Here is a 21,630-nt window from a genome sequence, read left to right on the forward strand (position 1 = left end):
TACCTTTTTATACGTTTCTAACGGTGTGCTGTTAAAAATAATATCAGGCTATGTATGTATATGTACATATTTAACGTGTGCACGTATATATATATATATATATAAGCGACGAATAATCTGGCATGGAGGAATTCAACGTTTAAAGAGCTTTTGTTAAAATATTCTTCAATGAAACAGCGAGGGGAAAAAGGTTAAAGATAAAAAACAAGAGATTTCAGGCGATTGTGGCTAAAGCTCTGGAACAAAGCGCGAGTGTCCCGAATAAAAAGTTGAGGAAAAAACATCCGGATAAAAGATTTATAGCTTGGATTTTATCCGGAATCATTGTCTTCTGCTGTAATACCGCTACGTGCTTATTTAAGGCTCGCCTCCTCCTCCTCCCTTTTCTTCGAGGGACAAATGGTCTCGTAAAACTTAAACAGGAAAACTCGGAGAAAATGCTTGATTTTTTATAATAGTTCATCGTCAACCTTCCTCCTCCGTTTCTTCCTTTTCTCCAATAACCGCGAGCCTCGAGTCTTAGACAAATGAAAATTCCATCAAACTTTCGATATTTAATTCCACACGAGCGGAAAAGCTACGAGTCGATAGGTCAACGACCTTTCGACAAAATTAAGAAAAATCTTTGAAAATCGATACCACCACTCTATTCGTTAACGACATCATCGCGAAGCAGCAATCCGCGATTTTAATCATATATAGATAGAGCTTTTCAATAAATGTGCAGCTTTTTTTTCTTCTTTTTTTTTCGAGGATGAAAGCTCAATAGTGCATGTAGGGATTTTTTTTTACTAAAAGCAAAGTCTCGGGTACAAGAATATATAGTGGCATAAAATGAAATATGTATGACTACTTTGTCGATATTCCCGTCTATGCTGAGCCGAGCATTTCTGTATCGAGAATCGGTAATAATTTTTGAAAAAGCCCGGCCGTATACGTGGAGAGTTTTGTAAATTGCAGAATGTTTCCCTATTGTAAATTGTAGAAAGCATGCTTTAGCATTGATCTTTATAACGTTATTTTGCCCATTGACCGACGATTTTCCTGCCATACGTAGCATTCGCCCTGCCAAGGGATCTATTCAAAGAGAGCTGATCCATTAAAGGAATAAATGCAAAAATCACTCCATTTTCCCACAGTTATGACCCGGACTCGTCTACTAAAATTTAAATTACGAGCCGGAGCACCGCGACGAGTTTCTCCTGTCGCACTTTGTCAAACAAATCACACAAGTACGTCGAAAGTAAATTAGTAGCTGCATGGGAGTGATGCAGCGTCGAAGATTTCTCGTTTAACCCCGAGAGAGGGAGAGTCTCCTTCCAAACATTAAATTTAAGGCCGCAAACTAAATTTAACGTCGAGTCGTTGAACAGAACAGAGAGGTAGGAAGATGAGTAAGAGTTGCAATCCGCAGTTAGAATCCCAATAGCGAGTGAATCGGTTCGAAGAGAGAGAGAGAGAGAGAGAGAGAGAGAGACGTTTCACGAGAGCCAATAAACCGGAAAGCTAATGCGATTGAGCCTAATAAACTGGAATTAGCCGTATTAGGTGTCGGATCGAGCTTGCTGTATCGCGCTTCGCTTCTCTGGCAATAATGCGAATTTCAATTGATCGTCCGTGTTATGCTACATTGTGCTTGCGAGCGAGCGAGCGAAGCCTGAGGTGCACACACGATATCCTAGCTCCTCTTGGTCGCTTTCGCCAACCAGGATCTATTATCCTGCGACATGAAAACCTACCCCTATATACCCGCACACAACCAACACACCACCGTACCTCCTTCATCGCTCAATTAAAAACACTTTGTCATCCTGATATACTGAACGACTCGCGTTATTACCAACCACCGAGCTAATAATTATATATTCATTTATTTTCCCCAATATCACGTGGACTAAATAAATTCATTAATTAAAGCCCAACGCGTGGAATGAAAAAAATAATCAGTGACACGCGAGCGAGAGGAAGATAACAGTTTCGAATCACGACGATTCGTATCTTGGAATTAGTCGATAAAGGGTGAATTGGAGTGTAATGAGTTGGATCTGCGTCAGTATAGTGTAAGACTAGTACGATATTTGTCGATGGAGAAAAAGCGGATATTGGAAATCAGATGGAATAATAAACCGAAGGAAATGAGAAGCATACGAAAGATGGAATCAAGCTTGATGCGATTTCTTTGTAACTCTTATATATCGTGCTATTTTTAAAGCTGCAGTGCCGAGGGATATGCACGGGAGAAGGATCGTCGGAGTCAAAGTGGAATGTCGAGTAAAATAATTTAATAGATCGGGGGTGATAAAAAATTTTCAGTGGTCGAATGTGTAGCTGGCCTGACCCAATTTTTTTCCCCACGCCGATATATATATATATAGCCATTTATTCGCGATTCGTCGGATGGTGAAATAATCGGACCATGCGTCGCGCTTTAATTAAGTGAGAGTGGGGGGTTAAAGGTAGCTGCGCGAAAAATAGGATATAAAGGTAAATAGGGGGAAAGTTTTGGGGGCAAGTGGATAAAGGGAAAAGGATAAAACCACGAAAATGCAGTACGTACAACGTGTGGTCGTGCACCGGTGCAATAATTAATGCATCGATCTACTAATTATCTTGGGTTCCAATGCAAAAGGAGGGACAAAAATCTAGGTGGCTCCCTGCGGTTTTGTCACGCGATTCCCGTGCGCGGATGGTCATTTTCAAACTGCAATTATCGCTAAATAATTGAAGCACCAAAGAGTGCTGTGCTACTCGACGAAACGTCAAAGAAAAATTCATTTACTGCGTCGTTGTCATTACGGGGACACTCGTCATGAAATTTAATCGATAATTTCACGTTAGATCCAGTTACGAAGCGCAAAATTTATACCCAAAGCTCATTTTCAATATTTCGTACAAATTTAATTAAGCCACAATTTCAAGCAAGCTACAGCATATTGTATTGTAAACTGAAAATTGAGGTCAATTAATAAAACTACTTCAACAGTCTGATAATATCGTGTGTTGTACGGGAATATATCGGGTATTGTGAAAATTGGAACAAACTTTAAAGCCGTAATTGGAATGAAAGGAATGAAAATGTAAATAACGATGATAATAATACTGATAACAACAATGGTAACGGAATATAATATATACGAGACTGAGAGAGAAACACAAAAATCAGAGTAGTACATATAAAGCACTGTTCCGTCCACTAAGTAGAATAAACGAGGGATGAATAAATACACACACACACACACACACACACACACACACACACACACACACACACACACACACACACACACATATATATAGGGAGAGAGAGAGAGAGAGTGAAGGGGGCAATTTTTTTTTGTATAAAGCATTCTCTCTTTTTAATTGGAAATGGCTTTTCGTAGTCTTGACTTTTCCACGTGGAAGGGGAAAGAAAAAGGGGGGGTGAGGGAGTAGTGCAAACATGGGTCAACGCGCCAGTCGAATGAGAGAATTTAGGGCTGAAATGGGAAAAGCGGAGGTTCGAAAGGGGAAGAGGAAGTTAAGAGGCAGGCAGGCCGGCAGTCCTGGATTCTTAGGAATGCAAACGTACGGCGAAAGTGTGCTGGGGGAGCCCTAAGGGCTGACCATGATCTCGTTTCTACGTGATCCCATAAGTGAGCGCACACCCCCACACCGTTGTACACCGAAGAACCCTCACCATCGAACGTCCGCAAACACTAGGCGCGTGTGTTTGTGTGCGAACGAGGTAGTTTGTCACAGTCAAGTGCTCGCTAAGTATGCGGAACCATTTGTCTCCGATCTTCTATTCTGGTACGAGGTGTCATTCTCCCTAGCCCACAAGCAGAATAAAACGTTTCTGCACGATATTCTACTTTGGGGTAGGTCTACACTTTCCATCATACTTGAAAAATTCATTTAGCTCCAGCAGGAATTAATACCGAGCCTCGAGAGTGACGTCCACTGAAAATCTTTTTCTGAAATTCTTGCAAAAAATAACGATAACGCTGCGAGAGGTGGAATTTAAATTTATATTTATCTACGCGATCGAGAGGGATAATTGTAGAGACGTAGTGCTATCTTTTGTTAATTATTTACGATTGTGATAATTTGACGTATCACTGATCCCCGAGAAAGAGGATTGATCGAAATCTATTACCATCGTCCGATCAGAGAGGGCAGCTTCCACTCGACTGGCTATACGAAAATTCAATAAAGAGGAAATTTTGCAATTCTAGCAAAGTTCGCGATGACTGTCAGGTTAAGTACTAACAAAGTCCAGCCACGGAAATATAATAACCAAGAGGCGTGTGTAGGAGAAGAAAACGCGGTTTGTCCGGGGGGATGAGTAGGGGGGGGGGACGAGAATGGGCAAAGTTTTGGTCGATGGGGCCAACTATGCGCAAACTCGCATTTGTCTGTCTGCTAGCTCGATCTCTTTCCAGAGCCCTTTCTACGTTTAAAATGCGTCGGTGTGTACTACAGGGCCGAGTGCAACGTAGCCTGTTAACGCGACGAGAACGCTAGACGTCTGCTGGTGCTTGGCAAAATAATCATCAAACTTGCTCGTGTTTTAGCAAACTGAAATCCATGCTATAAATAAACAAAATCCTCTCGACGAGAGTCGATCGACTAATTGCAATGACTCGATTGCAAACTACAAATTGATTAATAATGGATCGAGTTTAAAAAGGCTGTTGATGTATGTGTCGAGTGTTTGTTTATTACTGGCAGTAGCTATTATTTTCTAGTATTCCATAATATGCAGGTGAAACAACGTAACGTTCGGATGATCGGTAACTGATGGGGCGGTAATAAACGAAGACTGGCATAAAAATGAAATAAAAAGGTAATAGAGTAGCATTGATCAAAGTAACGTATGGTTATAGAAGAAGGTGTATAAGAATTGTAGAAAGGTAGGAAAGTTTTGAAGGTGGATGGAAACATTTATTTTACACGAGGCATTAAAATACAGTTGGACGATAAATTGCAGGAGCAGCAGACGTATCATTTGGGGAGGCTCTAGGTAATAGACGTCAGTCGTTAAAGATTCTGGTTACGTGGTCGTTAACTAGGGTGAACAATTAAAGCTATACGCGCGCACGTTGAGTGCGCATTCTCAACTTTTCCCAAGATCAAAGCAAAGACACGACTCTATACGCTAAATTTTACTTAATTACAGATCCTTCCTAAGCATTTAATGCTTACCCCCAACTTTTAATCAGTCCTATACTAATTGCTCGAACGAGAATAATCTACATTCTGCTCTATAGGCTAAAATTATCGAAGAGAAGCATCGAGGAATTCGAATGAAACATTGCAGCGACAGGATTTAAACAATCGCGAATCAGTTAAGGGACCAGTGTAATTGTATCATTTTTCAGATGGAGAGATTAATTCCTGCAGCAAAGTAGATTTAAATTAGTATTTGTTAGATAAGACCTGGTAAAAGCTGCTGGAAAAATATTCGCAGAGTTATTTTAAGGAAACTTTTATACCGGAAGTGAACAAGGCGAGCAACTGCTAAGAGCGAGTCGAAAGATAGAGAATATCATCTGGCAGCAACTAGTTTCGGAGAGAGAGAGAGAGAGAGGGAGAGACTCCCTCTGTCTCTTTCAAAAAGGAATCACTGACCCCAGCGTACGAAATCGATATCTTTATTAAAGTTTCAATTCTTAGGGTGGTTGGACGAGCACGAATTTTCAGCTCAAACAGCTCAGAAACAATACGAAGGGAAAACTATCGGCTCGAGAGACTATTTAATTTTAGGTTTCGATAAAAAATTTATTCACTATTATAATGCTTGATTCCGGGAGAGACGTGAAATTTCAGAGAAAATATCATGTGAAATTGGAAACGCACAAAGCATTTTGTGAAACGTATAAAAGCACAAAGAAAAATAACGGTTAAAAACATTATTAATAAAATACAAACCAGACTTTCTAGCAACTGAAAAAATAAATACATAAATTAACGTATAGTATAAGCCCTCGCTGTATACACTGGAATGCTTCTGGGTGAGATGGCTATTGTTCCCAGAATTATAAAATTCATAAATGTATACGCAGTGATAATATAAATGTTTTCGATGAAACATTTTCTACGACTCGCCGAGGATGATGGGATGAAAGAGAAACGAAAATGAAAGTAGCAGAGATAAGAGAAAAGAAAGAGAGAGAGCAAAGACAAAGTTGAAAGGGGTGAAATTGAAAGGTCAGGCAGCAAATCTCGAGTGAGATAAACTGGGACAGCGTGTTTATACACTGTAAATTAGCCAATACGAGATTAAGTCTGTGTGTGCGTAGAGTGCTCTAATCGCAGCCAGCCAGCGTGCACACGCACTCTGGAAGATCCCCGTATTAGAGAGGAGGGAGTGGAGTAGTGGTATAGCAGCTACGCTTGCGGTTAAGGTCAAGCCACAACGCAACACGCGAGGCCAGCATTAAAATTCGATCAGATAATCTTATTTGCTCTGCGATTAGCTCGCTCGTTCTTCTTTGACAGCGACGCCTGCCTGCCTGCCTGCCGCCCCCCACGTGCTATACCAAACCGGAAGCCCAACCGACCCCTCTAGTCGCATAAATTTTTACCCAATCAACTGCCAGATTCGACGCTAAAAAAAACTACCACGTCATTTCATTCTATTTTTCAACCTCCTTCGAACATCGTGACGAGCATCTTAATTTTTCTCAACTATACTGCCCCCACCCCCTCCTCCTCTTGTGACTCTTTTCATTTATATATATATATATTGATATTTTGGGGGTGGATAATTAGAGAAAATATAACAAATCAATGATTTTCATTGATACAACGTTGAATTTTTGCTTTGGAAATCGTTACTTTGATCGAGTATCGCTTTTAAGAAAATTGTTATCGACGTGATAAGCAAAAAAAGAAGACTATTTTTCTAACGAGTTTGCTTATTCAATTGTTCGTGCACAGAATATTATTGCGCAACAAGTTACTACTTTAATTCGAGCTCGATCAAAGTATTAAAAATCAAACGAGAGGATCAAATAAAGCTGCAGGTTTGAAACATATGCATTTGATGTGTTTTTTGGTGAAAAAAGAAAGATGAATGCTGAAGCTCTACTGGATCAACTTTAGCGAAGGAAACTATAGTAATGGGAGAGGAAAATGGGGGTGGGGGTGAAAGGAGCTGGTTGAGGGTTGGAATACCGAAATTCAGAGCGTGAGCTATTTGCTTTGCAGGTGGCCTTAATCTACGAAATGGCCACTAAGAGGTCTCGTAAAAGCATCACGACTGAGCGCATTTGTGTTGGTGCACGCGTGCAAATGCAACGGTCCGATGCATGTATAACACACGTATTAGAATACCTACACGAAATCTTTCATAGATTCGTACATATTTACAGAGACAAGCTCGCGTATTTTATATTAAAACGAACACACGAACCGTAGCTCCACCACCCTGCGAGGACTCAAAAGTGGAATTTACAAATTGAAATTACAATAAAAAGGAAAAGTCTCGTACAAAGCTATTTATATAATGAATTCGTTAAAATTACTAGCCACCAAATATTATATAATAAAACGAGACGCCCGAGACACGCGTAGCATTTTTAGTACTGCTATATACATGAAAAAGTCGGAATATTATTATATAATAATTTAGATTAAGAGCGATAATTAAGTTTTCTCAAGGAAAACAATAGACCTGAAAGCTTCTACGTTAATAGTTTCAACATAATAAAGTCAAAAGTATAAGAGTATTCGCGCGCGCTGAGTGCTTCATTTTACATAGCACAATAATTTCTTCAGTCTACAGCACCCCGGCAATTCGGAAATTCCACTTGAACGCGAAAATTATGCAGGAGCTAGGAGGATAATCTAAATTTCGTTCATAAATCTCGGAAAATTTGCAAAAGCGAAGACAAAATAGCCAGTTCTCGTTGGAACGGCGAAAAGGGAAACGCGGGGGGGGGGGGGGTTGAGAGAGGGAGCAAGTGGGTGTGTGTGTGTGTGTGCGCGCGAGCGAGCGAGCGAAGAAGAGAGGGAGTATAGATGATCCAGGAGCTTCCTGCTATGAAAAATTGGCACTCACCCTGTCTGGAGCTGAAGGCACCGTAACTTCCGGCGATGATTAGAAGCACCAGGCTTAATAAGGCTCTCGAGGAAGGCGGCATCTTTCCTGTGCTCCTACCTGAGCAACTCCTTTATCCTTCTTCCCTCATCACAGCACTCCTGCAACGATCAAACGAAGGAAAAACGTTAGAATCTCAGCCTTAAATAAATCCTGCTTGCTTTAATAACTGGTAATGTGAAAATGTTTCGGCCAAAGTGCGTGTATATCGATCGCTCGAGAATAAAATCAAACGTTAAAATGCCGAAGGTAGAATTTGACGACGGGTCTGCAGGAGCCACGCAACGAGTGACGGTGTGAAAAAATATCACCACGCTCGTGACTTTGAAAGGACAATTATTTACGCAACGCGAAAACGATTATAGGTTTGTCGAAACATCATCGAAAAACCTTGGCAAAACCGCGCGTCATATTTTTACGCCCATGATTGAAAATCTATCGAAATCGAACTACGAAGCAGAAATGTCCGATCATTCGGTTTTAATGGTTTTTCCTGATGTATTCGAGGAAATCGTATTATCGCGGAACGAATCTTATCAAGGATTCCATTTTCTTTCATGCTCCGTGCAAATTATGACAAACGCAGTATTTTTTTTTTTTTTGAAAAAATTAGTCATACGCGTTTATAAATTTCCCAATTAATAATCTCAATGGAAAATAATTATAATAATATAAATCGATAATAATTACTAACAATATTTACCGATAACCCGATGAAATTATTATAAAATGAATGTCGAAATAATATATTAATTAATTCAATGATACACAGTAATTAATTATGAAATTTCTTAATTAGATTAAATTATCGCAATTAATAGAAGGAACGAAAATATATTTTAAAATAGATTTCTCTTTCACAGACTATTTCTCTAAATATTGCACGAAGAATTTTTATTATTTAGCATTGGAAAGAGATGAGCAGAGATGAGAGAGTTGGGGATAAATCTCGTGACCTATTTTTGACAGATTGGTAAAATAAATACTCGAATCGTAGTGTGGGGAAAGGTTCCATTGTGATATGAAAAGAGTGTTTTATTTATTTATTTTTTTTTATTCGTTGGAGAGACTCGACGAAAGACAAGGAAAAGAAAGAAACGGTGACGGTGCGAGAGGAAGAGAGGAGGGGAGGGCGGAGAGTGTGGGAGAGTAGCGGACCGTTCTCGCGGAGTCCCTAAGATATCATCCACCCTTTTTAGGAGTGGGTAAAGGGGGGGGGGAGCGTTGGGTTTCCATTATGCTAAACCGCAAATGGAGTCCTGCGATCGAGTGTCTCCCCGTGGCTGCCGGAGGCGCACAATGGCACCGGAATAAGGCTCCTAAGGTGTAATGTTACTCAGAAATTAAATTCGCCCCCTCGTACCCCTCGTCCCCTAGTCAAGTCCTCTTTTGCTCTTTCTCGTGCAAACTCCGATCCTCCCGCAGGCCTTTCTTATTTCTCCTTTCGCCTTTTTCTCCTCGTAAATGAGACCGCAGCCGTATCACCGTCGTTTTTTCATGTGTGGGCACACCTCTCCTTCGTCCTATTTCCCCCCACGTGCGCCACAAATATACACGTATATCATTACACACAGAGTACACGCGCGTATAAAATATTACTCCGTCGAAAATCGGCTAAAATATTCCAATAGCCACGAAGCACGACGAATCCCAAAAACCACCATTACCCATCATACGTAAGGGAAATCGTAAATTCTTTCGTTAATTTCCTAATTCGGAGCAGCAGACGCAGATACCTGAATTATGGACACTGACTTATCTCCGAGAATAAACTTATTCGTTGACTCGGAAATTAAGCAGTCCTCGAGTCCCGTATGAAAACGAACGTTTAGCAATTTAGGAATAACGGACGAGGCTAGAAGGTACAGGAAGAAAAAAATGGTTGCAATTAGTGGATGTATTGGATGAGATTTAATCGGTGGGGATGAAGGATGGGGATTTGGAGGATTAATGGAGGATCGAATGGAGGATTTGTCGAAGAGGAGGGGGAAAAAAGAAGGAGGAGAGGATCGAAGTTGAGGAAGATCGAGGTAGGATATAGGAATGACGGTGAGGGCAAAGGAGAGGGGGGGGGGGGGGGGTACAATGGCATTTTCCGGTGAGAGAAATTTCCAGAGGCTCGCAGCTCTCGAAGCGACTCCTTTCCGCCGCGTCGAGATCGGCCATTTGCCAGACGAGATTGAAGATTTGCACCGTTGGTCCGCCAGTTATTATCCCAGACGCGTATAGACGCCGCGGCAAGAATTCTTTTTCCACTCGCGTGCTCGGTGCGAGGGGAACCATCCTCTTCTACCGCACACCTCCCACCCCCATTTCAGGCCCCGCTTCACCCACGATTCGCGATAAACCCGAATCTGCAATCTGCGGGCTAACACCATTATCCCTTATATTTGCATTCCTTTGCTCCTATTTTCCCACGCAATCCTCTATTACCCACCTTAATCCTCCCTTTATATCCCTTAAATCCGCCAACACTCACACCGATTAACATATCATTCTTCTACCGGTAATAAGAACCTTTTCGCAAATTGCGAGACGAATCGAAAATTCATGTACCGAGTTGCATCGATTCGTGTAAATTTTGGACAAGCGAGAGTATCAAGTGGAAGAGGAACAACGTGGTCGGGCGCGCGAGAAACGGGAAAAACCAGCAGTTTTCCTTGGTTGTCATGCCGAGTCACACTTAAGGTTTTCGAGGGAAACGAAGAATCTTTGTAACTGATGGAGCAATGGACGAATATGGCCCATTGTCCTGCAAATACTATATAACGGCAAACCCCTTTGAGAAAAATGGCAGAGTCTCGTAAAAAAAAGAGAGAAAAAGGAGAAAAAAGGTTCTTTGGAGAAAGCAGTAATAAAGGAGCACGCAAAAAGGAATAAAGATAAGGATCCATCAAAGCCATCGGCTATGATTCCGAGCAATAAAAGGCTTGGGTATAAGGAATGAAAAATCAATGTTCCCACTCCATTTATCACGTTGTTCTCTTTACAGCGAGTTCTTTCAATGGCAGAGAAGCAGGCAGCAGCAGCAGCAGCGTCGAGGATGGGTGGTTTCTGGGTGGAAACGGAGGGTTCCCTGGGTAAAAGTGGTGGGGAGCTGCGACAATGTCCTCCTCCCCATCCTCCACCCTCTCAGCCAATTACAATGTAAGAAACGTTAACTTAGTTTACCAAGCAGTTAACACGGAGGATCCTTCCACCTCGTGCAAGGCTTTGGCGATAGCGCGACTCTGCCAGAGCAAGAGATATCAAGTTATAGTTTCTACCATCCCCCCTCCCCTACCTTCTGCCTACACTCACACTCGAGACCCTGCGATGGCGCGTGTAAAACACACTCGCACGAGTCTCAATACACTCTCGTGTCCAAAGACATTCGTGCATACATATGCGTATCCTTGAGTGATTCGAACGCAGACACACGTGAAAGGGATCTCGAGACGTTTATACTCGCACACGTGTGTATATACAAAGGTAGGAATGTCTGCACCCAGAAGTGCCGAGAGACATTGACACTGTCGACGTGCACCAATACTATCTTGGAGTATTATTCACCCGACACACTCTTGTATGATAATACATGTACGTCTATATATATATATATATATATATACGTATATAAATGGTGAATGAGCACACCCACACTAAGGTCGTCGGAGAACGCGCGTATACAGCTACTCCCCTGCATACGTTCACTCGCAAAGTGTTAAGCCAGCCTGAAATTCCAGGATCGACTGTTCAAGTTCCAACAGTTCAGTGGGAAACTATCCCGCCTCCGGCTTGTCCGTGTGTACGTGTGACGGCTGTTAATAATTCCGAGACCCGCGAGAGCTTGATATCAGCTGGCGGTGTGCTGGATATCGGTAATGCGCCCGAAAGGAAGTCTGATCTAGAGTTTGGCCAAGAATCGATCGTCCTTTACGCAGTGGGAATAATTGATGAATGTGTGTTAGTTTGGTCCTTGGGTATATTACGTCATAGGAATTTGTCCAAGACAGAATTTACTCGAAAAAGACTGTGGATATGAAAATATTAGCTATTGGAGATTTGGTCCCTCTCGAATCAAACTCCGAGCATCGATGGATTTATAGTATGATTAAAAAAATAAATGTATTTGGGAAATAAAAACAAGACACATGATCTTACAGTCAGAGAGTTAAATAGATTCGTGTAGCTATAGATATTGGCAGATGCGTGCCCTTGGCAAAGTGACACGAGAATAAATATAGGATTGCAGAGTGAATTTGAGGGAGAAAATGGCTTGGAGAGTGGAAGAACGTAACGAAGTGGAGTTTTATCGGTATGGCAGCCTATCGACAAGGACGAAGCAGCTAAGCTAGCAGGCCGCTTTGTCAGGGAGTGTTCCCCAGGGATAGCAATTACCCGTAAGAAAGAGGCAAGGAGAGTTACGAGGCTTCCTACTGTGTCGTCGTACGTACGTGGTACCCTCTTGTGTGCTCCGAGTTTTGGCTCCAAACTTATTCAAGTTATAACAGTTGCCAGCCGTGAAGCGTCGTCGTCGTCGTGGGACTTGCAACGCCATTCGCGAGCGTAGTCCACCTCTGCTTCGTATTAACCGGGATAAGTGGCAGCCAACCGTGTCTACCAGCTAGGACCAGGACTTCCGTTCCACAAACTCGCCGATGAAGCCCTAATTCCTTACAAACTCGTCTAAATCCCCGAACCACGTGACTATGCTACACGAATATACGGGAATTTTCATAAATAGAACGTACGAGAAGGTAAAATAGTTCGAATTTGCTTTTATAGAGCAAGGTTGCTCGGACTGGAATATTTCAGGAGAACGAAAGAGGGAGGATTTTACTGCAGAGGTGGTTGATTCGTCGATGTACTTTCTGCTTGGACTGTACCACCCTTATGGCACGCAAAGTCGAAGGCTGCCATTATTCGTGAAACACTGGCAGTTTTTAACTTTGCGTGGTACAGGACGAGAAGAAACTGTACCTACTCGTCCAGGAATCAACTACTCCCACTGTACTTGGTGTCCACCGAACGCTGATAAGAGTGAAACAAAGGCGATTGGTCAAAGGAGGAGAGAGTTGGAGCTAGACTCACGCTGGAAGGATTCGGAAACGCTGAAGGTACAGTGTCTAAAGGTCAAAGGTCTCGCCAAGTTCGATTAGCCAATTAGCAATGTAACCTGCTCGATTAAAGCCATGGTTGCTGGTTAGAGGTGAAGTGCACGTTCCTAGTGCATGCTGCACGCTGCACTTGCAGTTGTAACAAGCCGGACCGCAGTGCTGGTACTTGGGGAAGTGTGGTGGGGATAGAACTCTTGTAATATGGGTGATACAGGCAAGTGGTTGCAGGAGTGGAGAACCTGACGAGAGGTCGGGGTGGAAGAAGGTAAAGGGAACGATGGAAATAAGAGATAAAACGAGAGAAAGGGGTGGAAAGGATAAAGAGATGAGAAGGGAAAGGTGAAAGGTGGGGGGGGGGGGAGATGTAAAGTTTAAAGACTGTGCGAGAGAGAAGAGCAAGAAGAAGGTACGTCGGAGGAGGGAGAAAAGCAAAGGAAAGCAAAGGGTGTGAGAAGGATAAGCAGCATGGGGAGTACAGAGGATAGTAGAGGTCTTAAGGGGTTGTGGGGGTGAAGTCGTGCTAAGCAACTTAGATTAGTTGAATCAACTGGCCTCCGTTGGCGAACCGCCAGGCTAAATTGTCAAGAGAATTGCTCTCCGGACTTGCCACTGTTCCCTCTCGCCCCCATTCCAGCTCGCTCCATCCCCCTCCTTATACTTAACCCCTTCGTTTTCATCCTGCGGTAGCCAGTAACACTTCTTTTATTATACCTTTTTCGACACGTTCTGCTTTCAGCAACGATGTTTACGCGGTGAAATAAAAACGGCGCGGAGGAAAAAGGCCGGACGAGTTGGCGGCAACAAACTCGAAGGTGTTACCTGGGGCTGTTTCCTATATATATATATATATATATGTATAGCTGTGCGCGAGGTATAATCCCCATCGCACCTTGAGAGGTCAACCGACTTCCGGAACGATTGTTTTTACAGCGGCAAACTTGCCTCCATATTGTACATTACCCAATGTTAACTCCATTTTAAACCCAGATTTGCTGTCTCTCTCTCTCTCCCTCTCACTCTTTTTTTTCTATTCTCATAAACAAAACGTTATTCTCCACGAGAGTTTTTGATCTAGCTTTTTTACCCCGCGTCCCAGCTACTCGTATAATTCAAGCTTTGCTTTTCATCGTATTGCTCGATCGTTGCGTAATGTTATCGATAGTCGTTGATCATCGCAATGGTTATTGGTCCGAAATGATTCTGATACGAGAACACTGTAGTATTATCTATTACGCAAGGGATACAAGGGTTGGAAATATTTATTTTGTACTTTCACCGAGCTCAAAGTTTGTTGCGAGTAAAAGTTTTATTCGCTACTCAAGAATCCTGAGAAATCGTCGATCGTTGATCCAGAAGTTAAGGGATTTAATTGGACGAGGATGATAAAGCCGGATAGGAGCGAGTGGATGAGAGATTGTTAATTTTGCCAACTGTGAAGGAACACATATAGGCAAGATGCTAGAAACCGGGAAAGAGCAAGCGATGCGACGATAGGAACTTCCGGTTTTAGCGGGACTTGCTGGATCGGTCGCGTGCAGGTATACGCGGTCCGTTTTATTGGATTCCGTGAGAGGGCGGCGCCGTTTTTCCTGGTTGCCGAGCAAACTTGGCCGCGTCCTCATCTATCATCCGCCTTTCTCCGGCCGCCGAGTCATTTAACAAACGTCTGCCTCGAGAATCCAAAGACTCCACCTTCGAAAACACTGGATCACTGGCAAAAACTTTCATCCCGATTTTTCCACCCCCTGCAACTCGCACTTTATGCTGATAACCCGATGAAGAGCGATAAGTTGCAATAAAGTTCATTCACCCTTGCGTTTCTCGATAATTCTCATTGAAATCTTAGAAGATCCAACGTTCATCTATTTAGCAAATCAATTAATATTGCGTTAAAAAAAAGGTGTAAAAATAAGAAGAGTAATAAGATGGTCGTATATCGCAGCAAGAGTTTATACACAGGTTCGAAAGAGAGATGAAGGATAAAGTGGCAATGCAGAAAATATCAGAGGTTATTTTTCACAAGGTGTGGAGGAAAGCAACACGCATATAAGAGATTACCGTGGCGAGAAGCATCTTGAGCGTAACGTCCCCAATTTATCGAGGCGTCCAACGCGTGCGCCTCCTGAGTCCGAAACTTGCTGGCCGTGTCCAGGCTTCATTTTGCTCGTCCAGAAGTCGTGTTAGACTGATGGACGTTGCTCGTGGGAGTGGCTTTATCGGCAGTTGAATCCTTATCTGTCCGGAGGGTTAATCCGAGGGAATCCCTTCGCGCGGTGTTATCTTCTTTCACCCCCTGCCGCCCACCAGGACGGACCGCAAGTTCCTTCCTCATCCTTACGGCCGTTTCTGGTGGGATGACAACCTCCTCCATCCCCGGCAGAGACTCCGATGCTGCAGGCAACTTTTCAACTCTCCTCGGTAAATCTCGCAGCTTCCTCGCTCTCGATTTCACCCCCCCCCCCCCTCTTTTTTTCTTCTTTCTTCTTTCCTTACTCTCGTGCGTATTCGTCTGTGTGTGTGTGTGTGTGTGTGTGTGTGTGTGTGGTATATACGAGTCGCGCGTGTGCCCATTTCGAGACTCTACCGGGGCCGCTCGAGACTGGCCAAGACTGTTGAAGGGGATTGCTGCACTATTCTTCTTTTGCCCTTTTGTAACTGCAGTTTCGGCTTCATTCGCAACCCGCCTTCCGCCTGCCTGCCTTCTCTCGCCACCACTCCTAACGCTATATCCCCTTCACTCTACCCATTCTTTCCCTTATCGACTCTTTTCCTTCTGTTCCTCCCTCCCTCGCGTTCACCCACCCCCATTCTTCTCCCTCACCTCCTCCCACTTTTCTCTCCTTTTTTCTCCACCGATACTTTTACTTTCCCCCCACCTTCAACTTCCGCAATTCGGTCTCTTTATTTACTCGTCGCGAATAAACTGGCGACGATGAAAATAACGCACACCACGCATTCTCGAACGGTTATACCGAGAAGAGGTTTTTAAAAACCAGATAGATTCTTTGATGAAATCATTTTTGCCTCCATTATAATTTTAGATATCGATCTTATTCAATTTGGAAGCTTCTCTTAATAATCGAAGAAGAATCAGTGATAAAATAAGAAAATAGTCAGAAGAGATGGTTGCATAAAATAGTAAACAATTAAAATTTAGAGATTCCATCTCCAAAGTTACTCGTTGCTTTCGCGAGCACCTTTAATATTTCCAGAGTAACGTCGAATGACATTTTTTAAATCTTCGTTGCATGCCAAAGTGAAACATCTGGCTTGAAGACGGAGCACCAGCGAATCTCTCGGTCTGAATTCATAAACCGGCGACGCAGTTCCTTTTCTTTCAATTCGTAACCTCGTCAACTGCTGTTTCCATCTCGCCGGGAGCCATCAGCCGCCGTTGACTGACTTAATTAGACGTCCAAGTCAAATTAGGCATCAACAATGCCACCCCACCCCAAACCCCTCTAGTTTCACTTCCGTCAGCGTTTTCACCTTTCGCGAGAACGTTTTTCCAGAAAACTTTGCAATTGTTCCATTCAGAATGGCTTTTTTCGAGTCAGCCACTAAAACTGAGCTAACGAAGCCAGACTACAACAATAAAAAGACGTTTCTCTTTAGTCGATAATGAATAATTTTTCGTACGTATATATATGCAGTCACTGGAGAATTACTTTATGCGAAAAAATAATCAATAAACCGTAGCTTATATATTTTGGCCAGTGCTTCTCTATATATATCCATCCCTCTCTCTTGGCGAAAATCAGAATTGCGGTTACGGGAATCACCACGAGCTAGTTCACTTTGCTGAAAAACTTGCGGGGTAAGCCGATTTCCCGGTGACGCGATCGCTCCTCGCAAACTTGCCGTCAAACACCTTTTTCACGCCACCGTAATGCAATGAGATGAAAGCGATTTTCTGCCAAATCTGTTGGAGAAATTTCTGCAAAAATTCGTCGAGTATTCTCAGCAACAAATATTCGAAACTTGACAGAAATACAGAATAAACTCTCAACAGCAGAATTCTCACCATTAATCCTACGACTGATTAAAATTATTCGAATTCTAATAAAAGAGAGAAAAAATAAGAAAAACGAAAGTATATAATCAACCATCTTCTAATTTCTTTAAATAGAAAAAATTGAAGCTAAAAGTTGAAATAACTGGCACAGATCGTTAAACGTTAACGAATTAAAATTACGATTGGGATTACGTGATTCTGTAAAAGAAATATAGCAAGAGATTCCTCGAGATATATATCCGAAGGGCGGTACGAAGAAAGTATGAAAAACTTTGTAATCTATGCTGAAGGTAAAGCTAAGGGTCGGAGGAATTTAATAAGTAAACTATAAGAGAAGCTTTAGCTTACTACGGAAAGTGACGTTATCATTCTATTTTTGAACTAATCAGAGCGGAGCGTCGTTAATTAAATAGCTGGCTAGTAAATATTAACTAGAGATCGTTTTAACGAAGCGCTATTGTCTTCTGAATTATGAAGGATCATAATTGAAGAGGTTTAGAAAGGGGAATGAGCTAGCTGAATTCTTTTATCTTTTAAAACTATTAATTATGCATTATCATTGTGTCGCTCGTCAAGCTGGCTATTCCGTCCTATTAAAAATCTTTCGCTATCCAAAGAGATGTTCCTACGTGCATTTTCCACGTTAATCAAGCTCCACCATGAGGCTGGAATTAAATTTCCACCGAGTCTCCGTGAAATCCCAATCTTTGCAAAGCTGCAAACAAAATCCTAGGGCGAAGAACGTGCTATATATACATATAGGATGGAGCAGAAATAATTTACGTGATATCAATGCTCGTATTAGAAAAGCTTCGAGGTGACGTTTTCCTATTGACCATGCAACTATATAGTGTCCGTCTCTTTATTCGGTCCTGGGTAAAGGTGCATGGTGTGGGTCTATATCGGTGTGCGAGAGAGAGAGAGAGAGAGAAGCGAGTTCTGCGGTGGAAATTCGATTTTTCGCGATAGAATGCATTGGCCGCAGTAGAGGAGTCCGGGCCAAGTTGGATCGAGCTGGTCAATCCGATGTAAAATTTTGATGGCCTTCGGTGGGAAGGCTCGAAAATCCGGCATTTTCCCCAAGCCCTTTTCGAAAGTGGCCACTGGGCAGGAGGAGTTGGGAAAACACGAGCGAAGGAAGGCTCGAGAGCGAGCCGAGTGACATACTAAACGAGAATTTCACTTTATTCGCAGTTTATGACACCGTCCAACACGAGTTACGCGTACTTTTTTCTCCACGCGAACTTGGATCGACCGGACCCACTCCGACTACGTCCGTTCCACTCGAATCTCTTGTAAACTAATCCCACTACTACCATTTCGAATCTCCTACCACCACCACGCTTTAACTACTTCCCGCACTCATACTCCTGTAAGATTTCCTTTAACATATGACGCAGAGATAAAAGTACAGTTAAGCTCTCTCTTACCTCTATCGGATAAACTATTATTTCCTCGCAGTCTTTATCCCATGGAGCAAGCTAAGCTCTTATCAATTAATCGCTGCACTATTTCGATCCTTCTCTCAATTTTCCACCTCGATCCAATTTTGCATCGATTAAAAATTATATTTAAACATAACTGGAGGAATTTCCTCTTCTCAGTGTTTCTGTACCTAGAATTCTTTATGTATATATATATAGTATTTGTAAAAGTGAGTCTGAACGATACTCTGGAGCGTATAAAATGCAACTTGGCAAAGCGATCGTTGGAGGATGAAAGAAGAATCATATACAAGTTGTACAATTGCTCGATGCAAAGTAAATTGTCCAAGTTATAGGTTGAAGGATTTGTATGTGTGCGAGTGGTACTGATCAAAGTTTCGAAAGGAAAAGCTCCCAGCGTGAAATTACAAATTGGTAGTGGAGCAGCAGCTGCGAGGTAAGGACTTGCTTCCCGAAGACGAAGTAACTCGTCGAATCTGGAGAAATGGATCCACGAGATTGGCCACAGGTCCACGCGAGTCGAACTCGTAAATTCAACCGAGGAGGAGAGAACACTCGCCTTGTGGAAGCCAAAGCCAAAGAGAGCCACATCCACACACTCCTCGCCAGACTCGAATGAAACGAGTTCTGGAATTACATGAAATTTTAGCGAATAGCTACACGTAGCACCCTCTTTCTCTGCGAAACCTCGGCCAAGAATCATGCAAGATCGTCGCTCGTCTTTCTCCACCACCTCTCTCTCTCTCTCTCTCTCTCTCTCGACACATTTCATCATTATCTTCCTCGCTCAAACCACTCGAAAAATTTCTCTTTAATTTATTAGATACACGAGTCTTCTTTATTATCGAGAGATACTTTGCACACATTTTTTAATGAATTTTTCCTATACAATTTCCACTTTATTGTTTATAAACGAGTACATATAGACAGGGAATAATTGATCCCCGATTGAAATCTTGCTAATAAAAGGATAAAAAAAAATTGCTTGAATCGTTGCTCGATATCAAGGGTAATCTTCCTAAAGGCTTGATTTTTCCTCTTGGAATTCTGCAGAAAAATGGATCGTTTCAAAGTGCTCGCTCGGTACGTCATTTGTTTTGCTTTCATCGAAAGGGGGTTGGGTTGAGTTAGGTTGGTATGGAAAGAGATGGAAGAGGGTGGGAGGCTTCTGCCCGGGCACTTTCAGCGCTCGGCGCTCGATCTAAAAAGGCTCGCGCGAACGCGAGCGCGAGCGATATCTCTCGACACCGAATTCCTTTTGTTTTCGAAACGAGTGACACTACCGCGTACGCTTTCCATCCGAAGTATATACATTGTTTGTAGTTTCGCAGTCTCCTCTGGCATTCCGCGTTGGAATTCTCACTGATCGAATTCACCTCTTGCCAGCCACCCCCGCCCCCCTCTTCCTCCCCCTTTGGTCCTTCCTACCGCGTTACTTTCAGACGAAAAATACCTTTCCACCCCTGGATCCTAGCTCCTCCAGCTCCGATTACAATATACCCTGCGTAATTCTCCATCCACCTTTTTCCACACACGAGCTGGACCATTCTATATTAGAAGAGCTAGTGGACTGAGTATTAGCTGCTCTTTGGACGACGCTTTGTCAAATCTTCCATCATGTTTCGATAGAAATAACGACAATTTGTTAGAATTCGATAAATTTTCTACACAAAAGAATCCTGTGATAAAGTTGAATTCCAGAATAAAAGAAAATATTGTACATTTGTGCCCATAAGGGAGAATTTTCCATATTAAAAAATTTTACTAATTATCAACTGTTGTGTATACAACAAAATTGCACGTTATATACAGTAACTTATCGCAATATTATATTTTTATCATCCGCCATGTTTTTCGACAAAAACGGCGATAAGGTTAAAATTCAATAAATCCTGTACAGGGAAGGATCTCGTGATGCGGTTAAATTCAGGAATGGAAGGGGAGGGGGGGAGTAGTGTGTCTGTCTGTAAGAGAGAATCGAGTTGAGACATTGCACGGTAGAACGAAAGCGGAACTTGGCGATCGAGCAGAGTCCTCGTGTGCTATTGGACGAGAGGCAGTCGCTTTCTTGCAAAGTCAGCAGATCGTTCGATGTGGTCCGATAGAGAGAGAGAGAGAGAGAGAGAGAGAGAGAGTGAGTAGCGCCACGAGAGAAAACCTCATAAAATCGGCTTACTTCGATATACCCATCCCATTTGGTCCTTTCTACCCCCTAAACCCTCGACTACCCTTGAGAACCACCTGCAAGCTAGCCTCGTGCAGTAGCAGCAGTTTTGTTCCTCCCCCCCCCCCCCCCCCACCGCCCACCCCACCCGTTCTGCTTAACAAAACAGCCAAGCATCCCGAATCGATCCGATATAAAAATAACGTCGCGTGCCACAATTAGAGATCCAACTGGAGACTTGTCCCAGAGTAGAACTCGTAATATAGACGTGTATGGAAAAAGCGTGACAATAATCTGCTGGCTAATGTCACGTGATACTTTCTTGCACTTCAACACTAAATATACTATTTCATTTGAAAAGCCTGCATGCGTGTGGCACGCAACAGTCATTGAAAGCTTTAATTAAAAATCGCACAGTGCTGAATTTCTTTAGGAATATCAAGAGAGTCGTTTCCCTTCTTCGACAGCGTTCGACGCTGCAGAATTATTGCAGGAGGAGGAAGAACGTAATAATAATTTACGTCTCTGCTTGACGCGATTGTAACGCGATTAAATTAATGATACTCCAACGCCTCTAATAACGAGGCGTATTATTCCGTAATTGCTCCGTCACTACCAATAACTATCGTTTAATTCCTAAAATTAGAGAAGAATTCGTAATTTCTTTGAAAGCGATCAGTCGTACGATAATTGTGGATAGCCTCTGTGCGAGGAGACTTTCTATTTTCAAAGTAACACTTTTGTATAAATATATATGTTTCACGATTATCTTTTCCTTCCTGAAGAGAGGAAAGAGGCCGGTGAAAATGGGATGGAGAAAGAAT

At 42.6% G+C, this 21,630-nt stretch overlaps 1 protein-coding gene across 1 annotated transcript in view; it reads right to left on the reverse strand.

Annotated features, from left to right (window-relative positions):
• LOC136784904 (uncharacterized) overlaps nucleotides 1–21,630 on the reverse strand; it is a 118,895-nt gene that overhangs the window by 81,387 nt on the left and 15,878 nt on the right. The window contains exons 2-3 of the mRNA XM_066745844.1: nucleotides 8,045–8,184; nucleotides 6,676–6,687 (exon numbers count right to left, since the gene is read on the reverse strand). Of these exons, the coding sequence (XP_066601941.1) occupies nucleotides 6,676–6,687; nucleotides 8,045–8,126 (94 nt within the window). The 5' untranslated portion in view covers nucleotides 8,127–8,184. The remainder of the gene's footprint in view (nucleotides 1–6,675; nucleotides 6,688–8,044; nucleotides 8,185–21,630) is intronic.

This window comes from Prorops nasuta, unplaced genomic scaffold (genome assembly GCF_024137725.1).
Source record: "Prorops nasuta isolate Cenicafe-Biocafe unplaced genomic scaffold, Cenicafe_Pnas_1.2 PNAS00096, whole genome shotgun sequence".
NCBI classification, from domain to species: domain Eukaryota; kingdom Metazoa; phylum Arthropoda; class Insecta; order Hymenoptera; family Bethylidae; genus Prorops; species Prorops nasuta.